The sequence below is a fragment of the Ptychodera flava genome, chromosome 21 (assembly GCF_041260155.1).
Source record: "Ptychodera flava strain L36383 chromosome 21, AS_Pfla_20210202, whole genome shotgun sequence".
Taxonomy (NCBI): Eukaryota; Metazoa; Hemichordata; class Enteropneusta; family Ptychoderidae; genus Ptychodera; species Ptychodera flava.
In genome coordinates this window covers 34,018,087-34,043,307 of record NC_091948.1, presented here as the reverse complement: position 1 = coordinate 34,043,307, position 25,221 = coordinate 34,018,087, and the positions used below count along the sequence as shown (strand labels likewise).

Here is a 25,221-nt window from a genome sequence, read left to right as displayed (position 1 = left end):
TATAGCGACTAAACGTGAGTCAAAAATAAACTGAAAAAAATGTTCTGATTTTTGTCAGAGAAGGCATATGTTTCAAAAATGTGTAACATGTACGACCATTTGACCCCTTTTTGCATATGTCATGAATGTGCTCATCATGATTATTCAAATTTATCAAACGGTCAAAGCGATGCTATGAGAATTCAAAAACTCACGCCCAGCGTATGCCAATGGCTGTGTCAACAGTAATCCCCCTATTGTGAGCCAACGGTCTTGTAACTTCCTGTTTAAAGTATGCAGCTATTGTCCCATACACCTCTTGAAGGTTGGGTCTAACGTTATGAAATGAAGGTTGGGTCTAATGTTATGAACTGAAGGTTGGGTCTAATGTTATGAGCTGTTTCACAAACTCCTTTGGTTGGCTTCTGTGTCAGTGTTTAACCACACATTCTAGATAATGGTGTGACAACTACTGTGATCTGAGTGATGTTATACAGTACTCATCTTCTTGATGAGTACTTAAACTCTGAAAATAGAAACATGCTGCTTCAATGACCCAGGTGTTTCACAGTAGTAAGCCATTGTCCTTGGACTCCTGCAAATCACAGCTTGTTGTAGGACACTCTTGTGGCATTTATTGTTGCTAGGAGAGAAGCTGAAAAATTCCACAGAATCAAAGTAATGGAAAAAAAAATATTGGAGGTATTTGTGATTATTTTGCTTGATTCGCAAAACCAATTTTCAAAAGAACAAATGGCGATGTTGAGGAACAGTTTATTTTGTCTGGCTTTAGAGGAAAATAGATAATAAAAATATTAGTCATCACCCCATAAATAGCCATGATAAAAATTCTTTTGCTTTAATATTTGTCAAAATACAGCCTTATCAAAGTTATGATCATCTTGTGTTTTCAGTGTAAAGGTGATATTCATTAAACGTAATCCAAGACAGGCAGATTCTATTGAACTATTGAATATTTTTTAAGTGTTGTCCAACATCAATTTCTTGGAAAATTATGGAAAGTGAATACCACGATAATTTTAGTTTTTGTTATCATTATGTATACAGAATGACATCGGGTTGCACAATTGTAGCAGCTGACATTTGCAATAGGAACTGCATTCTCATCCCAATGGACTATCCAAGCATTTACTCGTTGTCCTAGCAGATCCATTTCAATTTAATTTGTTATGTGATCCAGTATGGCTTGTTTGTAAACAATGAAGTGTACAGAAAAATTGTTCATGTGATGATTTCTTTGGTCTAAATAAAAGTCAATTGGGTGGATACTGTTACATGTACAATATTGTTTTTCTTCACCAGATAGTGTACCTTATACATGTAGTTACGGTATGTCCATTTCAACATCCCAGAAAAATTTGCCTGTAAAGAGTATGATAGTTTTTGTGTCAATTGAAGTTCATATCATATTATCACTAATCTTGTTTTACTTAAACACAGCTTTTACATGCCATGAAGGAGGGTGTCCGTGTCTTGTCTATGCTCCTAATCATCAACTGATCATTTCTGGTGGAAAGCGAGGTGATATTGCAATATTTGACATGCGGCAACGACAGCTTCGACACACATTCCAAGCCCATGATTCAGAGGTTAAGTGTTTGGCTTTAGATCCAACAGAGGAATTCTTTGCAACAGGGTCTGCAGATGGAGATATTAAAGTAAGTATTTGTAATTATATCATACCAGTATATTGATAGTGCAAATACTGCGATCTGATTGGTCAAGACATGAAAATAACTGAGGTATATTTGCGATATAACACAGTTGGCACATGCAAGGGTTCTCGGCAAGAGCAAAAATCTGTTTTTGATTTTCCGAGCCAGAATTTCTATATGATGTAATAACAGTAAACCACACCCAACCTATAGCTCGTGTAAATGCCGTGAAATGGTCAAAATGTTGTGGTATACTGTCACTTGGTGTGGTTTATTGTTTAAATATTATTAACACTGCAGTGTGTTATTCTCCTTGTGACAACAATGATTACAAAAAGCATTCAAAGTGCATGAAATGCAACACAGCTTCTAACGAGCAAAATCAAACCCAATAAGAACGTTTGAAAATAGCAAAATTTTGATATTCATGCACAATACTGTATCAGACACAAGAATACATTAATCATAATGTAAGTCAAAATTTTGATTGGTGCATCATGACAAGCATGGTTTTGAATAATCACTATCTTACTCTAGGTGTTATATTGTAGTTTAGCATTTGATTACAATGGACACTTTTGCTGTGTGAATAAAATGATATAATTAAGGTTAGACAATCACAATAATTTTCATAGCACTTCCTTATTGAGCAAGCTCTTTAGATTGCCTTCAAACCAAGCAGATTTGGTATTTCACACTGAAAGGTATAGTTTAAGTCTGCTTTTATGGTCAAAGAGCTCACATTCAAAATGAACTGACTGTAGTGGTTCTTGGACAGTTACCAGACTAGTCATGTACCCGTCAGGATCTTACCCTAACCATATTCCTAACCCCAGCCAGGCCATAGCCACAACTTGTCGGGGAAATGCCCAGCAATTAACTCTCCACAAATAATTTTAGCATAAACATGATTTGTGGTCTTAAAAGCCATACTGATATAATTGCAAGAATAATAACTAATGAATTCTCACATTTTTGTTTTCCCTTGACACCAGGTATGGGGATTGTCCATCCACAACTTACTGTATTCCTTCCCAGGAGAACATTCACGGAACACACTATTCCGAGGTTCAGGCGGTGGCGTCATCCAGCTTACTCTCTCTCCATCCCATAATTTGTTCTCCTGTGGAGCAGATGGTACAATGAAATGGCGTGTACTGCCAGAGAGAAGCAGTGTTGTCAACAATTTGTTGTAGTTTTCAAGCATTTCTTCGATAAATGGCTTTTTCTGGTCATAAAAAGAAATTGCAAACACTTTATGACTGCCAAAGCAATGTCCCACAAATTTCTGAGATATGTTTGATTCCCCTCCAAGTATACTCCACTTTGAGTTTCTATAGTATGTAATTCATTTCACTTGAAACACTGAGGTAACTCCTATTACAGAAATGTTACCTTAGTTTCTTTGTCTATTTTCATGTTATTTCCACAGATACCATGTTAAACAAGTGATGGATTCAATGGTGTGTAAAGTCAGTAGCAGAGCTGAGATAGAACTGTAAATTTGGTGTGATATCTCAGTCAAAACACTTATCAGAGTCAACATGACATGCATTATAATGTAGCTTTTAATTTTAATGTGAAGACATTAATAATGATAAAACACCATTAGCTGTAAGCTAGTAGTATTTGTAAATGTATGGTCACATGGGATCCTTTAGCTTCACATTGGTACAAACATACATCATCAAAAGATTAACAAAACATGTGTCATCATTATTGAAGCATAAGAGCGGGAAAAGGTGTTAATCAGAGATACATGTACTTTCCAAACAATTTTCTTATATTTTCTCAAGCTCTTATCAAACCCAGAACAAATTAAAATATTGTGAAGTATGTGTTCAGCTTTTTACTGCAAACTGATAGTACTTTGTGAAAGCTTTTTGTTGCATATTAATGATAAAACATCATCGGTATTTTGAGAAAAATGTGTTACAAAATGTACAGACTGGCATATTTCTGGCAAAAATGGCCTAAAAGTCCATTACCTCTGGAAACAATTGCAACAATAGTATGTTTCCAAAGATTTCAAAAAATTGACATGAAGCCATGTGGTATATCCAGTCAGTTTGTGTATAGAGTAAACTACAAACTTTCTAATATACTGTAAAACCTGTTATTTTAGATATCTGTCCCATCCAGAGAGCACATATCAGTCTTGTAACCTTGGTTCATAGTAATTTATCCTAATCTAGTCAGGTCATTGCCAAAGTCATCAAAACATGAATGTTATATCAACTATAGCAAAATAGATTTGAATGATTTCATTGGTATGCCATTATGTGCTCGTGTGGTTTGTTTTGTAACCATGTCCAGTCATTGAATAGTACTAAGTCGTCCAGTAGTAGTAGGTCTGACACGTCTTGAAACATTTTTAGAATTGATGGAATGCAAATGTAGGCATCTAGATAATTGGTATCTGTGTGCATCTAATTTACATTGCTAGTTAATGGTCGGTTATTTTGCAAACTTGATGTCTTGCTTGTTTTGTCTTTGCTCATGTCGTACATGGCCGTCACAAATACTCAGGCAGTTTTCAAACCAGACCCAAGTGCAATATCAGTTTGCTCAGCTGTTTCTTTCTGTTTTAAATTCACTTTTAATTCTGTAATTTGTTTTGTAAATGTGTTTAGATAACAGTGCTCAGTAGTAATGTTGTTGGTCAAGTATATAGACTCGTGATGGTTTTTGTGATAGAAAGGTCAAAGGTTAAATGATGGAAGGACTGTGCTGTAACAGAGGGGAACTGTCATGTGCATCTCAACTTCAAGATACACAAATTGTAAAAATGGACTTGGCCTCATTAAAACCATTATGCTTGACAAGAATTTTTATATTTCTTTTTTCCCCCAAGAAAATCATGCATTAATCCAGTAACAATTCATCTTTTAGGTTTAGTTGCTTTGTTGAAAGTCCTAGCCCAGATGAAAATGTCTCCTAGCAACTGTTACTATGATACTGAATTGATAAAGTAGAAATGTAAGGAAGACAATTGATCAGAATGAGGCTTATTAAACTTGTTTCATGTCTGAAAATGAAATGGTAGTAATTAAGTCAGACAATCTGCTGGTCTTTTCTTAAGTAATGACTGTTTTCATTCATAGTTGTCTCTGAGTTGCTGTCAAGATTGGTGCAGACAAATTCAATTGTCAATGTCTACACCAGACTGTAGCTGAATAGATTGCTTCATATACACTACTCTGTGTAAACTGACTGTACTCCTGTTTCTCATTTGCATGTTGCTCTATTTTCTCAGCCTTGTTGAAAGTTAATTTGTAGGTTGGAATTATCCAATCATATTGGGTTGTACATGACAATACTAAGTGGTCAGATTTCGTGATTTGACAACACTCAGTTGACTCCAGTACAGCAAGTGTCAACATTTTATGTTCATGCTACCAGCAATATTATCCATTGAATGATTGTATGAACTCATCTGGCTGTTGGTGTTGACCAAGTGTGCCAAATGTCTGAATAAGGTGACCATAGTTTATGTGGAAGGATGTTTAGAGATCCTACAGCTCAATTGTAGCTAACCGTGGATGTGAAACCTAGAAACTTTCAGAAAGTCAGGTTGAGGTGATAACTAAGCTGTTTCACTTGCAGGAAAATTATTTAGCTAATTACTGAAGTATTATGTGCTTTTAAGATGTTTTGCACATTGTATATAGTAACATAGCAACCATGGCAGATGATCAGCTCTCTGTCAAACCCCTGTGTAGTCGTTATGTGATTAGCAGATCACAAAGGTTGTCTCTCTGGTTCAAACTGCCCAGCATTCACTGAATCCTGACACTCTTAAAGCCCAGAGATGGTCGACTTTTTATTGCTGTCCATAGAAAGAATGGAAGTAATTCTGTTACCATCTTTCAGAACTTGACAAGCTTAGACCGGTCCACTCATTGAAGATATTATTTGCAGTCATGTTTGGTTGACAGTTTTCTTTTTATAGATACTCAATGATACTGATTAAGTTCTGTTCATCAACTGGCTGATTTGATGACACTGTATTTCAACACAAATCAAATATAGTGATGACAATCGGATCATTTGTGTGTCATCATAAACACTGGATTCTATCCTTGGATGTAGAACAAGAAACGTGATGTTAGTTTTTTCCAATCGTTTTTGTCAAATACATTGTTCATAAATGCCGAAGCAAATAATTACCATGATTTCTGATGTTAAGTATAGCTACCTAGATCATATGTATTTTATCCTCAAGCAATCTTGTGATGTCTGTTCATTGTGCATTGCAAAGTCTGCAGATCTGTTTGTTGAATACTGAAAACAATGAAGCAATTCTTAAGATTCTATGATGTCATCATTTTAGTGATTAGAACTAGGACTAGGTGTTCACAGTGTTTGCTTTGGAAGTGAACAACAGCAATACTCTCTCTAAACATTATGATTTCACAGTTCTCTCTAAACATTATGATTTCACAGTTCAGTATATTAAACTTCTTTTAGTAGATTTGATGACCTAGCTTTATATTGAAAACAAAGTGACCATGTATTATGACTGTCAACTTTAAATGCTGGGATGTAAATATAATTTCTGTTCAAAGTAAGAAATTTTGATTTAAAGCCTTAATTGTGTTATGTACTGTGTATTATTGTATGTATGTATAAGAATAGCTGCCTGTCCCAGCTTTTGAATTCTAAGTATTGTGTAGAATAATGAAAAGGAAGAAAATGTGTCTACTGTATATGAGAAAAAATAAAGAATGGATGTGAAATAAAATATCTATGAATGCAAATAGACTTGTACTGAGTCACATACAATCACCTGAATGACAGAGATACGTACAAGACAGTGACTATCTTCAATGTTGTATTGAAAGTCAAAGTCATATATATTTAGCTAGTATAGACTATAGTCTATAGAAGCTATTGAGATGGGTATCCGTCCGACATCCGTTGTCAGTCTGTATGTATGTATGTATGTATGTATGTACGTACGTACAGTATGTCAGAAGCTATTGGGATGGGTATCCGTCCGACATCCGTTGTCAGTCTGTATGTATGTATGTATGTATGTCTGTCTGTATGTACGTACAGTATGTCAGTCAACATCAAAAACACGCAAACCACTGCACGTTTCAGCTTGGTATTTGATATGTAGATGTATCCTGGGCTATAGATGGGATTTTGTTCAACTGAAGTCTGCATTGCCAAAATTATGCAAATGAGCTTACAAAATGTGAAAATGGTCAAGAATCAATAACTCAAGAACCGCAGTTTTGATTGCTTTGAAAATTTTTGTGCAAGTACCTTAGGTGAACCTTATACAGTTTTATGAATATTTTGAAGATATCCTTAATTTTGTATTTTTGCTGAATTTTTTAGTGATTTTTCTCAATTTTCAGTAAAAATACTTCTGCTCTGAAACTGCCAGCCCAATTGCTCTCAAATTTGGATTGGATGTTTGCAAGGGTTACTCTTATAATTTGTTGAAATTATGACAAAATTGGGAAAATTACTATTTTGGAGCAATTGTGTCATTTTTGGTCAAAAAATCTTAAACAGTATTTTCTTTTTAAAGCTCCTGGACAGACAGTTTTTATATTTGGTACACTGACATGCAGAGATGACAATAGTTAGATATGTGGACATTGTCCTGAAATATACAAATTTGTATTTTCAAGACAATATTGTCATTTTTGGTCAAGAAAACTTGTCAAAATTACTTGTTTGATAGCTTTGTAATTTGGTATAAAGTCCCAAGGGATGTTATTAGATAAATTTTCTGCTCAAAGTGTCGGGAAACCCCAAAATTTGTATATTTTAGGTAATTTTATCAGTTTGTGACCTTAAATGACCTACACCAACCCAGGATATGTTGTGAGACAGTTTCGAAGGCTGTGAACATTTTGTCATATTTGGTATCTATTTGTAGGAAAATTTGATCCAGAAAATAAAACTGAGGTGAATTTTTTCATTTGGGACTAATTTTTGCAACTTTTCTACGTAAGACACACAAGAACTGATGAGAAATTTGGATCCAGGATAATTCCAGATGTTGTAATCACCTCCCACAGTGGAAGGCATTTCACTATCTGTATCTAACTTAAGTGCTGTTTACGTTCAATAGAATGATAACACTCATCACATTAATTAAAAAATCCCCAAGGTTGTAAATACATTTCCTGTCATCTTGTGCAGCTGCCCTTATGTAATACCAAGGGATGGAACATTTGATATTCAGGAGGGGGTAGGGTCGAGAAGATTGATGAGGTAGCATTACTCTTTTACCAGATCCCTTGTACATTTTTTTGCCCACTCCCACATTTTCCTTTTATCAAACCTTCTCTGTCTATTTTTTGTTGTTGACATTTGCTTATGTATTTAGGATCTGCTTGTCCCATTGCTAAAGGTTGACATCTTCCTAAAGATAACCTCCAGTACCTAAGTTGGAGACCTTATCAGCTTTTGTCATTCTTGTTTTTTCTGGTTTAAATATTTCTTGAATGGACCAACTCATACCGAATGTGAGCACATAGTTTCCTTGACGGTATTTTTTTAATTGTTTGATATTGTTCAAAATATGCAAATTAGTACCAAAAAAGGCGTTTTTGGTAAAAAATCTTCTTCTTCATAACCGCTAGTCAGACAGCTTTGTTATTTGGTATACAGGTCTCTAGGGATAACCCAACTTAGATTTGTTCAATTTGTGGTGAAATATGCAAATCTGTATTTTTAAGGATTTTTTTGTCATTTTTGGTCAAAACTTTATTTCATCAAAACCGTTCGTCTGACAGCTTTGATATTTGGTATACAGGTTCCTAAGGATAAACTTAATATGATATATTGAATATTTTGTATTTTTGGTGCAATTTTTGCCATTTTTGGTCAAAAAATGTGTTTCTTAAAAACTAATGTGATATATTGAAATTTGATGAAATCTTCAATTTTTAGCTACTATAGACTATAGTCTATAGAAGCTATTGGGATGGGTATCCGTCCGGCGTCCGTCGTCAGTCTGTATGTATGTATGTATGTATGTATGTATGTATGTATGTATGTATGTATGTATGTCCTTTTGTGAGGCGTCCGTCCACTCAAATATCTTGAGAACCGCAGTACTTACTGATTTGATATTTGTTGTGTAGATGAAAAATATGATTTTGAGAAACTATTTTTTTTTAATTTTTTGATATTGTTGAAAATAGGCAAATTAATGCCAAAAAAGGTGTTTTTGGTAAAAAATCTTCTTCTTCATAACCGCTGGTCAGACAGCTTTGTTATTTGGTATACAGGTCCCTAGGGGTAACCCAACTTAGACTTGTTCAAATTGTGATGAAATATGCAAATCTGTATTTTTAAGGAATTTTTTTTGTCATTTTGGTCAAAATTTGACTTACATTGTATGTAATTCTTGTACTGTATAAACCCTATCAATTCACCCAGAAAAAAATAATTAATATGATTTTAAATAATTGAATTAAATTAGGAAATCATCAAAGCCAAAATAATTTTAGTGTAGAATTATCAGAAAGTTCAACTTTTTTTGACAGTTCATAGTGAAATGCTTACCATCTTGGAGGATTAAAACATGTAAAGGCAACTTTCCTGAATCCCAACTTTGACATATTCTGAACCGTCATTTATTGTGCCCTGTATGTTATCTAAAAGAAATTGCTCAAAATAGTCAATAGAGATAGAGATAGAGATAGAGATAGAGAAAGTTCTAATTTCCATTTATGGTTGACTTGGTAAGGATAAAATAAAATTACTTTTTGAGGAAAAAAATAGAGTGGTCAATTAAAAGAGTGGTCAAAGTGATAGGGTTTTTATGGTAAAGCTGGGCTGTATAAAGATTCCTCATGTGCTATTTATAGCAATTATGCAATCTGTGTAAACAGTGCAATGAAAGTGTAACATGATTCCTTATAATGCTTTTGATGACCTTGAACTTCTTAAGTTTCAAACCATTGTCTCTTCAGTGTGCTTTCTCTGAGTATGTACAGTCTCAACTTTAACAGAACTCACAATGTTAATCAAAGATATCCACCTTCTTCATCAATACATGTGTCACAAAAGGTTATTCTCTACATAACTCAACAGAGCTCTGTCAACTGTTGAGTTGCTTGTTCTTTCAAAACCGCTGGTCAGACAGCTTTAATATTTAGTTTACTTGTCCGTAGGATGACCTTAGTGAGATAATTTCATACAGTAAGGAAATACTTAATTTTGTATCCATGTCTATAGTAGCTTCAGGGACTTTGGCCCTATGTTTTTATTTTTGGGTCAATTTTTGCCATTTTTGGTCAAAATATTTGTTTCTCAAAAGTTACATACATCTGATATCTTTGATATTTGGTGTAAGGTTCCTAGGCTTTATCTTAATGTAATATACTGAAATTATGATGAAATCGTCAATTTTGTATTTTTGCAGCTAATTTTGCCATTTTTTGGTCAGGCCCTCCTAAAATGAGCTATCAAAGATATCCACCTTCTTCATGAATACATGTGTCACAAAAAGTTATTCTCTACATAACACAGCAGAGCTCTGTCGACTGTTTGGTCGCTTGTGTTTTCAAAACCACTGGTCAGACAGCTTTAATGTTTGGTTTACAGGTCCTCAGGATGACCTTAGTGAGATAATTTCATACAGTCAGGATTTTGTATCCATGTCTATAGTAGCTTCAGGGACTTTGGCTCTATGTTTGAAGAAATGCAATGTGGCATGGATGCTGTACTTTGGTTTTATGTTCTCAGTGACTGCTTAGGGTAACTAGATTTGTTTACAAACAGTATTTTTGGCAAAATGGCAATTCTGACCTGCAGCTGAATACTGGTTTATATGCTTGCAGTTTTTAATAATCAAAGCATGTTCTATACTAAAGTTTTTTAGGTGAATAGAGGGAGAGGTGCTATTATTTTGTGATATTGAAAGGAGATCTGTTTTTCATTCGCTGATTATGCATACGTGAATAACTCTCTGAAGATGCTTTTCAGTTTTAGTTTAAGGAGTCGTGAGATATTTTCAGAATTAGAACCAGCTTCCTGTTTGCTCTGAAGATGAAGGATGAACTAATTGACCACACAATGGAAGATGACTATGGTTTCATGTGAGGTTTCTCCGATGTAATATGATATACATTTAAATACAACCAATTCTGACATTATCCTTTCAGTTTGGGACAACATTTGAAGCAATTTAGAGCTTAGATAGCTAGCTCATATCTAGAAAAGATCTAACTTCCATTAATTATTCTGTCATTACTGCACATATTTTGAAAAAATAAAATGGCATGATGCTGACACTGAGTGAGAGATTTCTGGTTTTCCAGATTTTTTAAATGGATGATAAGAAGATAATAAGTTTGTACAGTCTTGATCACAATCTGTACTCAAGACTCCAGAAAAAATGTCAAAACATGCAGAAAAGCATAGAAGAAAAACCATGCATATTTGTTGTCTCAAACTAAGGGCACCTCTAATGATTTTTCTAGGACTTAAATCCAACCTAGCAAGGTTGAACATGTTGATAAAAGTAGTCTCTTAATGTTTACCTCTTTCCTTGATACAAATGTGAGTTAGAGAATGAGGTCATATATCAAAACTGAATATACTGATTTTAGCCAAGCCTTGGTTACTCATTGAACATACTTAGGTCTCCTTATGCTGAAAGTTTGACAAGCAAGACATTCGAATTGTTGGCATATTTGCATATTTAATGGCTTGTGTAATTGGGCCATATGTCAATACTGAATACAACAAAACCAATCAGACTTCTAGGATACCTTGAGCACACTTGGTTTTAATTACGCTGAAAGTTTGGTTAATATGACCTGCTCATTATTAGGTTATTTGCATAATGAGTGATTATTTTGATGAATTTTCTGTAATGTTGTCATATATCAAAACTGTATGAACTGATTTTGATTGGACTGCTACTGTACAATGGTTATACATAGATTCAGTCATGGTGCAAGTTTTGCCAGTGTGACTTGTGGCTTATCATGGCTCTTTGTAATTAGTTCATATATCAAAATCGAGAGCATTGAATTTGGTTGGATGGTGACCCCTCACCAAAATAAAAAAAAAACTTGGTGACGACCCCTACAGAAGAACATGACTTGTTTCTTATCCATATGTTTCGCATCAAAGGGTACAAGACTGCTATTACATGTAACACTGAATACAATCTGTTTGAACTCTTCACTGTTATAGGATCGATGTCTTTTATAGCTATAGTAAGTAAAGGCGCGCCTCAGTAGTTTAGAAATGTCACATCAAAAGTGTGGAAAGATTTGATACTAGCCATTTAGACCATGTACTTCAAATCTTTCGTAATAATCTATCATAATTTCACAAGTTTACTCTTTATGACTCTAACTTTTCTGTGCATTAATGATATTTCTATTATTCCTCAGTTCACTTCGAACTTGGTTTTGTTGCGCTTGAGTGAGAGTAACGGTGTGCTTGTTTTTACTTCTTCCTTTGAATTTTCAATAGCACTTCGTCAGCTCCGCTGTCAATTCCCCAACATTAATTAGATTGGAGAGTAAATGGCAGCGTGCGTCGTCTGGTATTCCGTCAATTTTTTTGATTTGATTGCTGTTCACTAAAGTCTTTTACAATTGCTTTGATACAATGCAATGCAATGCGATGCACTATAATACAATAAATACGTTATTACATACCTTGGCTACCCTTACATACCTGCATTATAATACCAAAGTTGATCACAACAGAAAATTACACCTCAAAGGATGACAGAAGTGAACAAAAGAAAAAGATAACATCTGGTGAGGACCATGCAGGAAGGTAGTTCTTCAAAAACTGATTTAGTCGAACTCTCTAAATACAATGAAAATAAACCAATGAGTGATTAAAAAAAACGATTGAAGTAAAATTTTTGAATGGTAATACAAGAAAATTATGGGGTTAGGAAATATCATCGTAGCCACAAAGAGAAAAAATGGGTTTACAACCACGGTCAATATAACACAAGCCAGTGCATCAGAAAAAAATATCTAGCAGAATTGAAAAGGACGTCAATCAAAAAACAGTTAAAAAATGTGCTGTAAGTCTGGCAAATGAAAGTATAAAAAAAATTACAGTATAAAAACAAAAACTTGAATTTTGTTCATATTTAAATCTTTAATTTGGATATTTAACGCGGTGGAACAGACCATTTTAGCACCACTTCTTCAGACTGTAAACACTGAACATCTATGAATATGAGCACGATTTTGAACAAAAAATGTAAGACACGCTTTCACATACAGTTTCTGATTGTATTTTTCTGCTAAATGCTGAACAACGCGTACTTTATTTTTTCGTACGGTTCATAATTTGAAGTGGTTTTCGTATGAATATCGGAGAAAATGAAATCGTTTGGGAAAAGAATTTTAATCGGGGTAAAATTAATAGGGGTAGCCTACTATTGGCAAAGGGTACGAATGACCCCTAGCTAGTACGTTCACTGAGAATTTAATCTTGCATCTCTATGTGATGAAGGCCTTTGAAGGCCTTCACTTTCTGTCCATCTCTATGTGCTGAAGGCCTTCACTTTCTGTCCATTCTGCGACATTTATAGTCTACATTGCTTGTTCTGCGATTAAATTTTACCTGACATCCAAGACATTTCTGCTAGCGTTATCATTAACATAACAGTGGCCTTCACTCCCATAGTCTACATGAACAGCACGCACAGACGACAACTCTGGTGCATTAGGCTAAAGATATATTCAATTCCATGGGGATGTGAGTGATAGAAAATAAATCGTGAAGACAAGAAAATAGTAAACAATCACAGAAACCAGTTTGCTGTGCTTGGCAAAAAATGGACTGAAAACGTCAACGGAGGATATAAAGCATCTTCGACAAACACTTTAATTGGTGCAAAATTTTCTTTGCTCATATGCATTTTAATGCTCATCCTGCCAGGTGCAAATGTCACAATCAGATCAAACCGGCGAGGCACAACAAGTCCCGTATGTTGCATTTAACAAAGATTGATCATGAATAGCTTGAACAAGGCCTCTAAAAGGAGACTTTCTGTAAACTTGATTGTTACTGACTTGATCCGCTATGATGCAGAGCAAACCGGGCAGCGTATAGACGACACTCAGCAGCAGTACGCACACTACAAGTGATGACCTATCATTCCTGCTATCCTGTTTTGTAATACCTCCATGGGTGTCCAGGGTGTCCAGACATTACAACCTGGATGTCAAGACGTCGCAACCTGAGTATCAAGCGTTGACATTTGCCTGTAATTTACATGTAACTCTCTGCAATTCACCCTCGTCCTAAAAATGGGCAAGTGTGCAATTGCATGCTCAGAACTTTTTATAAATCATCATTATTAGCAATCTGAAACTGTGGCTATGTATATCTACTTGATTGGCTGTTTTTCAATGGTTCAATAATGTTACTGGCATCTTCAAGCTTCCTAGAAGCAGTACATTTCAAGTTGCGTTTGAAGTCAGTCCCGAGTCCACCCCTGCACTTCTGACATTAATAATGTCGTCCACGCTATTTCACAGATGTTTGAGTGGTAGTTAACAAAAGGATGGCAGGCAGATGGTATTGTACAAGAATCAATTTTAACGATATTTTTCCTCTTTTTCTTCAATTCACAGAGGAATCAGGACACGAGGTCTGCTCAACCTCGACAAGTCTCCTAATTTTTACACAATAACACTGACGTTCAAAGATATTTTTAGACCATTTTTCTCCTGTGTTACCTGCATTGATAAAATGTTTTTACAGCCCACATGTACAAAGCGAGTTTTGCAATCCGATTGGATGGTGCTTTTAATGTGTTGTAATGCCGCGATCACTCCAAATATTTAAATGCGTCGGGAGAGTGAAGAACTTCTTTCAATACAAGGTGTGAGACGTGTCGTCGGCCATACTGTTGGTGACAAGAAAGTGTACATTACTTGTCGGCGCATCGACATTACTTTAAACGATGCTGCCAACATCCTGGAACATTCGGTAAGGGTGTGACCATTTGATATCCTGGGGACGGCTTGGAAGATTTGGGGGAAAAAAAAGATGCCAGGTGGAGTTGCTCGAAAAAAAAAAATCTGGCTTTAAGTGGCTGATGGAAAAACAATTATGGACCATTGCGACTCAGAAAAAAAAAATCTTGGCAATTGTTAGATGCACACTGCAGCATCAATAAAAATCAAGCAGTAGCTCTGGAGTTTTATAAAGCATAAACCATTTCAAGCTTGAGGAACAATAACTGAATATGAACAATTGTACAGTATACATGACCTTCTGATTAGAGGAAGTATGCTGAAATTGAATTGCTCACCAGTGTTTTCCAGAAATGTGTAAATCTGAATGTATGGATTTTGTCAAAATACCACAAGAAGAGAGACAGCCTGCAAACATTTTACTATTATCGTTTGCGTATAGAAAACTCATAACAATGAAAAAATGCGTAGAGACTCAATCCAATGCGTAATATTATTACGCATTGGATCGACTCTCTACACATTTTTTCATTGTTATGAGTTTTCTATATACGCATGTTTCATTCGTAAATTCGAACACTGTTATAGTGAATTATCTTACCAATGTTTTTCTTAACAAAAGCGAATGTGTTTTGATTAGAATTGAATGAGTTTGATGGTTTTGGGGGAACTACTATGTGGTAATGAAGAATGGGAAATGGGCAATGAAATGAGCAGACAGCAGGTGATTTAAGATTAAATGTTACATCTTCACTGCAAATAAAACCATAAGTGTGTCATAAATAATACAAACAAAACAAAATCATGTTTGTTTGTTTTGTTGTATGTGAGCCACGTCTAAGACACACAACAAAAGTACTGTTTCAGTCTGTAAATGTCCCTCAGATGCCACCAGAGAAAACCATTTCCACTCCAAAATTTCATTTTCGCCTTGCGACAGGGGGGACACCCCCCTCTCGCACTCTCCCCCTCGTTCGCTACGCTCACTCGTCACTCAGTCGCTTCGCTCCCTCGCAGTACACCCGTCTACTTTCTTAAATTGCCCGGCTACTTTCAATGTAAGGACAACACTGACAAGTAAATGCCATAAATGTACATGATTTTACAAATATGTTTTTGTAAAGTGAATCAAAAATGTACATGTGTTTACATATCTTTATTTACTTTCTTGAATATAGTCTGTGTGCGATAGAACAGCATCTTGTTGCTGGGTGTGAAAAACCAAGCAAACAAACATTGCACCGAAATTTGGTAAAAAAAAATATATCTCGAAGAAGGAAAGTGAAAAAAAAAGTTGCCAGCATATGCCCTGTAGAAAAAAAATAATTCTCCACCAATCTTCCAAGCCCCCCAGGATATCAAATGGTCCACCCCTAAGTATAGTCACAGCCATGGGCAGGCGGCAGAAGTTGCAAGTGAAAAATGACCTTGAGGGCACCATTGCCCTCAGGGCAGCTCAGAGCGGAGTAAACATGTGCACAACATTCGATGACGTCACTGAGGAACTCTATGTCTGTCCGAGTCAGAGCAGATTGGTAGATAGGATAGGAATTATATATGTCTGCCCTGAGGGCAGCTCTGATATATTGCTGCCCAAGGGCAGATTGGTTGCTATACACTATGCAATACTTTAAGGATAGGAAATGTATGTGTGCCCTGAGGGCAACTCTGATATATTGCTGCCCTCAGGGCAGATTCATAGGTATACAATTATGCAATGATGTATGAGCATAGGAAACGCATGTCTGCCCTGAGGGCAGCTCAGATATATTGCTGCCCTCAGGGCAGATTGGTAGATATACAATATGCAATGCTGTAAGGATAGGAAATGTATGTGTCAGCCCTGAGGGCACTTCTGATATATTGCTGCTATCAGGGAGATTGGTAGCTATAACTGTGCAATGATATAAGGATAGAATATGTCTGCCCTGAGGGAAGCTCAGATATATTGCTGCCCTCGGGGCAGATTGGTAGATATACATTATGCAATGCTGTAAGGATAGGAATGTCTGCCCTGAGGGCAGACAACATTGCCTATGCTTACAGAATTGCATAGTGTATATCTAGCAATCTGCCCTGAGGGCAGCTCATTGCTGCCCTCAGGGCAGACATACATTTCATATGCTCAAACATCATTGCATAATTGTACATCTATCAATCTATTTTCATTGCAACATAGGGCGAGGGACAATGTTATTAGTATCGAATATGGTGAAGGGCACGAGGTTTATTACATTAAATTGAAGGGTCATTTTCAATATTTGAAGAATAGGGTAAAAAAAAGTATTTTCATGACAGAATTGGGTGAACAACAGCATTTTCATTGCAAAATAGGGCAAGGGACAATGTATGCAGAATATGGTGAACGACAGTTTCACTACTATACAGAAAAGCGTGAAGGGTAGGACTTTACGAGCAAAGGACAATGCTACCAGTGCAGAATATAGTGAAGGCAGCATTTTCACAGCAAAACAGGGCGAAGGACAATGCTATTAGTGCAGAATATGGTGAAGGGCAATATTTTCGTAACTGAATAATGTGATAATACTGCTCTACATCTTATTCAGCACTGAAAATATTGCTCTAATGACGTACAGAAAATACAATGTTTCGCCACTTATTTGTAATTATGTTTTCTGATCTGCTTTCTTTGTCCTTCGCCATCCTTCTTTGTCTGTTTGTCCTTTCTTTAAGATTTTGCTTGCTCAAAACTGTAGAGTCAAACAGCGTCATGTACAGGTATGATTCTCTATTAAAGCTTGATATTGGTTGATGTGATTACGAAGCCATTGTTAACATACTGAACATACCAAGTTCACGAAGATGTACAGATGTTGTTCTACTTTGTTTTTTCCGGACAATGCACTCATATTGAATGATTCCGTTCTACTCAGAACACATGATAAGAGTGTAGCGTATGGCGTAGGCGTTGTTAGTTTACTCTGTACTCCCATGGAGTTACCAAAATAGCGCCATGGTACTCCCTAGTACGTTATAGCAATAGAAAGCCAATCATTATGATGATGTTCCTTTACATTATTAACAACCACAACAATGCGGATAAACATAACAATAACAATAACAAAATTAGTGTTCTTCAATTTTACTAGCAAGTAATAACATAAACAAAAAAATAAGGTGTCCTATTGAAACGACCGTGTGGTTCGCAAGGTTGGCTTTGCGCGGGCATTTCAATGTCCACATTGACTATGTAAAATTATCGACTCGTTTAGTGTACCAAATTTGTATGTGACTCTGAGAAACATTTTATGCATACTAGATTTACGTATTGGCTGGCCCTGTTCATGTACCTCCATGTAGACTAAAGGTTTGAGAATATCTACGGTATCGATACAGTAGTGTCGGTGACGCGTGATGGAATGCGTATCGTTCCAAGTGGATTATTGAATGAAGTAAAAGCTATATTGGATTTTAGCCAATTTTAACACTTTCGTAACAAAAGGAGGTAAAATACTCTATGTTGATAGCATTGACTCTTCAAGTCCACCTCAACGACAATTACGAAGGATGGGCAACATCATGGGTCAAAAATTGAAATTCCCGAGTTAATCAGCCCTCTTTGCTCTCAACATGGAGTCGTTACACTTTGCAAATGAATCTTCCGACACATACTAGTTAAGTTCGTAATGTAGTACTTACATGTATTAAGTTTGGCTGAGGCCCAAGTACATTCATCATCATCATCATCATGATCATCGTCGTCGTCGTCGTCGTCGTCGTCATCATCGTCATAAGAGAAAAATCATCACGATCTGAAATTTTATAGCTTTACACTAAGTCCATAATCCAACTCAAAAAAGTAAACATTCTTTACTAATCTTGTCATGGATGTTCTTGTACATCCATAGTATTGCTCATATCGTCAAGATAACAATCAGGGTATCATTACCGTGGACAGGCATGTCATGTTTTACATGCTTCTATTGAGCGCAAGGAGCTCGACTCTTCTGCGGAGTATCCCAGTGACATGTTACAATATTCACACAAAAAGCCTTTATTTTTAGATTGTAGCAGTGAAATTAATCTTTTGTAATGCAAAATTTCATTTCAATAACATTGCGTAGACAGACTATTTAGAAGTACTATATATGGCAGACAAATAAGCATGTTGTAATTACGACCTTCCTGAACGGAGACGTTTTACGCCCACGTGTCTGTATTTTTGCTTTGCTACATCAATAAATGTATCTATTTTGTCACTGGAAGATCAAGCGGTCTATTATGTACATAGATACTTTAGGCATGAAAATAACAATGTTGAAAGAAATTGTACTAAACAGCAAAATCAGATGGGGGTACATCAGAATTGCAATTGTGAATTCGTTACCAAAAGTAGATAATGTTGCCCTTCGTTGTGAGTTAATTTGTGTCAATTTAATTTTTATTTATAATGATAATGTTTGTGCCAGTTTATTCCAAAGAATGTTGTAAACTGGCTGAATAAACCGTATTTTACAATTTTAAGCAATATAATGGCGGCCATTAGGATCAGACATGCTGCCCTGGTCATTATATTATCACTGCTCCCAAAACCTAAGAATTGTCCGCGTCTAAACAAGGCCAAACATCACCAAACGAATGCAATATAAAATCTCTTCTGTCGCCATTACCAGGTTGTTATTCCAGGTTTAATTTTTGTCTACTTTGATCGATGCACAGCTGTGTGACAAGGAAATTGGCTCCACATCTCTGTTCTGAATTGCCAACAACATACACATTGGATATTCTGTAATGCACCCGTTTGGTTATGTATGCAAGGAAGCCGTCATTATTTACGGCCCGGGGGTCGGAGGAATTTCATCGGAAACTCTGAAATTTCGAGTAACGCCCCCCCCCCCTTGCTAACCATGATGAATTTGAGTAATCCTCCTCTCTAACACAGAAATTTTGATTGACCCCCCCCCACACTTAGAAAAGTTAACTACCTATACTTTTATATAAAATTTACAAAAATACAGCAATAGTAAAGACCTTTCAAATCCTGCTATACTCTGCGAGATTATCGTTGGGTATTTCATAACAGTTGAAAAAAGTGAAACCAACAAAATGATATTCAAAGTTTACAACCTGTATCTAACCATATAGTATTGTTTACTTTGCGATGGGTATCATGACAGGGTTTTCACTAAGTTCTCTGACAGGGGCAGAATTTGAAAGTACAGGGGGTAGAAAATGTGGGAGGCTAAGGGGTAAGTATCAGAAGGGGTTGTCCGCTCTCTCACGTGAAAATTGTTTAGAAATTAATGTGTGCAATGGTGCAGTCTGGTGCAATCTGAGAGGTGTTTTCAATTTGTATTGTTTATGTAAAACTGTTGGAACACCCCAAGGGGGAGAGCACGAGAGGGGTGTCCGCCTTCTCGCATCGAACATTTTGAAAAATTGATGTTTGAAATGGTGCAATCTGAGAGGAGTTTCAATTCATTTGGCACAAAAAATTCCACATTTTGAGCAACCCCCTTCTAGCTTTCAATTTTTTGAATGACCCCCCCTCTTATTCCTCCGACCCCCAAGGCCGTAAAAAATGACGGCTCCCTAATGTATGACAAATTATACCTTCCGTTTTAGTGGAGACATGTCATATTCACAACAAAGTCCTGATCGTGAAATAGGCATTTTTAAATCCAGCAACTATGATACGAAATATACGAGGCTAACACAAAAGAACTCGTAAACATTTTCTCCCTGTAGTCAGTATAAGCCCTATAAAATTTCACTGGCTCACTTAAATTGATCAAAATCATGAATTCCCTACTCTGATGATCTGCAGTCGGGTCGTACATTTAGAAAATACGATCGTATGAAGCCAGAATGTTTGTGGCCATGTAAATTGAATACTCTTTATTACTTCTGCTACTACTACGCTTGACATTCCTGTTTTTTAATCGCCAAGCAATTGACAATCCATTCGATGTATTCCATTTGCGGGTTTCACATTGTACAATAGGATAGGCAATAAAATGTTATAGCCTTTTCCATTTGACCGATTAAATTTTGAATCTAAGCGATGGGAAAACCTTCATTGTACGTAAAATAGGTATTTAAACCACCTCGACTTATACGAATATTAAAGTAGATAGTGACAACAACACCAAAGTCAATCGTCAGTTCAATATGTCATAATGCAAATGAGGAATTTCTACCAATACCTCTTTCCCAATGAATGCAATGGCAAAGCCTTAGAAGTATTCGAAGATAAGGAACCCGTTTTATTCAATGCCATTTCAATCAATCGCCATTAAATGTCAGAAACCCGTAACTGATATACCATTAACTACTTCATATAGATCAATGACCCAGGGCCAGATTTATTTCTCACTTTGAAAATGAAATGTTTGTATATGGTCTTTGCTGCGAAATAAAGTAGTGAATGGTTTTCTGAGCTTTGGATTTGTCGTTATAGCGTCCAATATTTTAACTAGTCAAAGAAATCGAGTCAATTCAGCTGCGTGAGAGAGTGCGTCACCCTAATGTATTTAGATTAATAGTTTTTCCTGGAAATTTGCACATTTTATTGAACTTACTTGCGCTGTTGTTTTAATGAAACCATTAAACTTCAAATTTTACGATGAAATGAATATTTATTTCGAAATAAATGACCATTAAAGAATTTTTCACGCGAGATCCACAATATAATATAGCGTTGTGTACGACTAACCCATAGCTACATATTTCCAAACAACCATAACACCTTTAATCGGACAACAAAGTTTATTATTTTGTTATTCATATAAGTTATGTCAAAGTTATGTAAAAGATAGACTCAAGTTATATTTGAAAATTGTACGACCGTGTTTGTTTTTGAATCTTTACAGAGATGATTAATTTGATTGCACAAATCAAACCTCCCTCATCCTGTCCATACCGCTTGTTGGATATTTCCTAATGTCAACATACACTTCACGATTTTTTTAGCATTCAAATTTCGTCATTGTATTTTCAAATCTCAAAATTTTTCCAACCTTGCACGGAAAGTGGTGACCCCGTCAAACTTCTGCGGATGTTGTAACGTCATTTTATTATTAATATATCACCCTATTAACATTACTCATGGGGGCGTTTACAAGCAAGTTCAATGCACAGTAGATTAGATTAGATTACAAAAACTTACCTGTATCTCATAGCAAGCTGTTATATATTGTAAGACCAACGAACTTGAAACTGGACCACATGTCTGTCTCGGTAAAGAGGGCAAAGGTCAAGATTTCTGGCAATATAATGAACGCTTTATTATCCGTCTTAATAACAAAATCCATAATCTCAGTTTCAGTTTTCAGTTTGTAATTCTCGGATCATCTTGTCGTCATGTAACAAAACTGTCAGGGCCATTGACGTTTGTTTTGAATGTGCTGCAATCACATCGTACTTCGTTGTGTGCTTCCGTCTACGATGCGCCAAAGTCACCCATTGTTACACCCACTGTGTTGGCCTTCATTCGTCAATATGCAATCATCATGTGTTTGAGCGGTCTGTAACAGGCCTGTTTTGACGATAGGTGCCTAAATTTTATCTCTAAAAGTCATTTATTAATAGTTAGATCGAAAAAATACCCTATGATAATAGAGTAGTTAATTGAGTTCAGAAGGGAGTGTCTCAAAATTGACGAGCAAACAATAATTTTACAATTTCCGATCTGGGCCAAAAGGCCGATAGTCAAAGAACTAAATAGAAAATTACAGAAACTTTCAATACTTTTAAAGAATTGTCAGATTCTGATATAGTTTACTCAACTCTGAGTATCGGCGTATGGTGTAATTGTTTGCACAAATAAGGCGTAAAGTACAGAGTTTGACTGGAATGGCAGTTTATCATTAAATAACACTTTGTAATGATTATATTTATGTTGCAATTTACAACCATCTGTTCCCATGACTGCTGTTTCGTTAAATGCTATGATTTTGTGCGAGAGAAAAGCCTACGCTGAAGTACAATATTGAATCATCACGTGTACTACTATACCGTTTGTGTCACATGATAACCAATTCAAATACGCTAATCCCAAAATCATGCCATCCCTGAGGAATGCAGTGACGAAATGAGTTTGAATGCATTCGATATGACCATATTTCAAACATCAAAAAGTTATCCATTTATAAGGCAGAACATATCTCAAATTTATTCTATAAAGTTACTTTGACATCAATAAGACATGTTAGATAAACAGTTCATGTTAGATGGCGTTAACGATTTCGTTTCCTGTGTCGTGCATGTATTCAGTTTGAGACTCTTTCATTGGTCAATTAGGGCCATGTGACTTACCATTAATTAAGCAATGCCAAACACCGCAGACATAAAGAGTTTTGGCACCATGCGACATTATACTCAAGTGATTCAAATTTGCTTGCTGAGCCTCGTGTTTCAGGGAAAACGTGTCCTTCTCATACAAAATGTTTCAACGGTTTGAATTTTTGGTAATTTACTGGGAATAAAGGGCGGACCATTAATGTTATAATCTCGAGCAAGAGGAAAAATAAATTCCGGTAGGCGTTGTTGCCCTGTTGCCCTTCAGCCTACATTACTGGTGAATGCTTAGCCCTTTATTTCTTCATAAACGAGAATTTATTCGCACGAGATCACCCAAGTTTATGTTCACTTCCGGTGTTAAGCTGCATGAATGGTGTCAGACGTGGCTTATCGTCAAGATGTTCTTTGCAAATGGAAATTGTTGAAAATTATTGACGTATACAGTGTTTGACATGCGATAGTTTGATGTCAATCTTAGTTGTGAAGTTTGAGCGTTAACCTACTGATTTTTAGGTGATTAATGTGAAGAGACGTGATTGACTGGTTAATCTGTATTATTATATTGCACTCTATCATTTTCTGGATCTGAGTATACTCAGAGTATATCTCTGCAATGATGGAATTACACATTGATTAAAATATTCCCGCATTGTCTAGGTTTAATGCCAAGCCAATGCGGTTTTTGTTTCAGGGTGCGGCTCATTGGATGTGTAACTAATAAAATGAAGCTACCTCCGTATACATAAAGTCTTTGACGGATTATGAACAGAGTATGTAGGGTATTTGTGTCATCTACAATATCTTAACGGTTGAGGTAATATATTCACAATTTTTATCGTCAACTTCGCCAGCCTTTGACATAATTTAGATTGCAAAATTATATCAGAAATAGTTTCTGTAAACGAGGTAAATATATGGATTGCATAGTCACGCGAGTAAGACCTCGTATGTCTCTCGTTTTTATAAAAGCCTGTCTTGATTTTGGAGTATTCGGTCATGTTTCATAATAGATTATAGAGGAATTACTCACGCAGATATGAAATTGAATTGATCAGTCGGAGAGAAGAACGTAATAGCAAACTGTGATTAGTGTTATTGCGTTGTTTCAACACATTTAATATTAAGAATTTTAATCGATTCAATGAAATTTCAAGCAACCATTCCCACGGCCTTTACTTCGCTTGTGAAATATTGAGAAATCTTTGTAGAATAGTACGTTTCGTTGGTTCAATGCCTTAGGCACTCTCGATTGCAGAGAAGCATACAATTCGTACCTATTCTACGGCACTTTCCATAATTGTTACATAATAGGTAGTTTAAGGTTCTCTACAAAAAGAAGATACAATGTGAAAGTCACATCAATAATCTTACAGACTACATAGAAAATGACTACACACCGTTGAAGGTTCTCTACAAAAAGAAGATACAATGTGAAAGTCACATCAATAATCTTACAGACTACATAGAAAATGACTACACACCGCTCTCTGTTCTCCAGTTAGGGGGTCTTGTTGCTCCGTCTCTTCAACATGTACATAAGGGTTCTCTTGACAATGACATTTCATTTTCCATCCAGACCTCACACGATCTAGGTTAGTAGAGTCCCTTCTCCATTTTACCTATGTCGATTTTCACATTCTCATTTTTATTCCTGTATTTTACATCATTCCAGTGTTTTTATTCTGAGTACTGTATTTTTATCGCCTTTTTTAGTCTTTGTGAGGATTTGTCATCATGATTTTACTTTCCTGTAGTCGTTCCACCTTCCTTTGACACGTTCTATTTTATCCGCTTTTATCTATTAGTTTTTACCCTGAGGAATCTGTGTATTGCCGAAACGTCGGTTTTATTAATAAAGATCGTTTGAAGATTGAAGAACTTGGTCGAGTACGCCTTTCATTTCTCCCCACTGTGTCAAGACTTTGCTGTACTCCCGCTTCTTCCTGATGACTTCAATAGTTGCAGTTGGACTGACTCTATTTCTTGGAATTATATATAGTAATAGGTAGTTTAAGCATAGAAGGCACCGGTACTGTCGACAGTTTAGCAATGACAATTAACTGTTACAACTACACAAACTGCGTTACTAGGTGAGTTCCGCGGCTTAGGTGTGGTCATATCGGCCAAGTCTATTGCCTCTGATTCCACAGCGTGGTGACACTATTCCACATAGCTAGGAGAGTAAGTAAGCTAGATTTTTAATCTTTAATGAGATAGGTGTCATAATTTACTACAGGGACAAGGAAATAAATGACCACTACGTCGCAAACTTCCCTTGGCTGCAAAATAATATTTTAGATTAGCAGTCTACGATTAAACATGTTAAGAAAAGCCGTATTTACATAGCTGTCATTGATAAC

At 36.0% G+C, this 25,221-nt stretch overlaps 1 protein-coding gene across 2 annotated transcripts in view; it reads left to right on the top strand.

Annotated features, from left to right (window-relative positions):
- The window catches only part of LOC139122075 (dmX-like protein 2), an 89,775-nt gene extending 83,360 nt beyond the window's left edge, over positions 1 to 6,415 (top strand). For both annotated transcript variants that reach the window (XM_070687454.1, XM_070687453.1), the window contains 2 exons: positions 1,441 to 1,658; positions 2,651 to 6,415. In XM_070687454.1, coding sequence (XP_070543555.1) covers positions 1,441 to 1,658; positions 2,651 to 2,851 — 419 coding nt within the window. In that variant the 3' untranslated portion in view covers positions 2,852 to 6,415. The remainder of the gene's footprint in view (positions 1 to 1,440; positions 1,659 to 2,650) is intronic.
- The last annotated feature ends 18,806 nt before the right edge of the window (positions 6,416 to 25,221 follow it).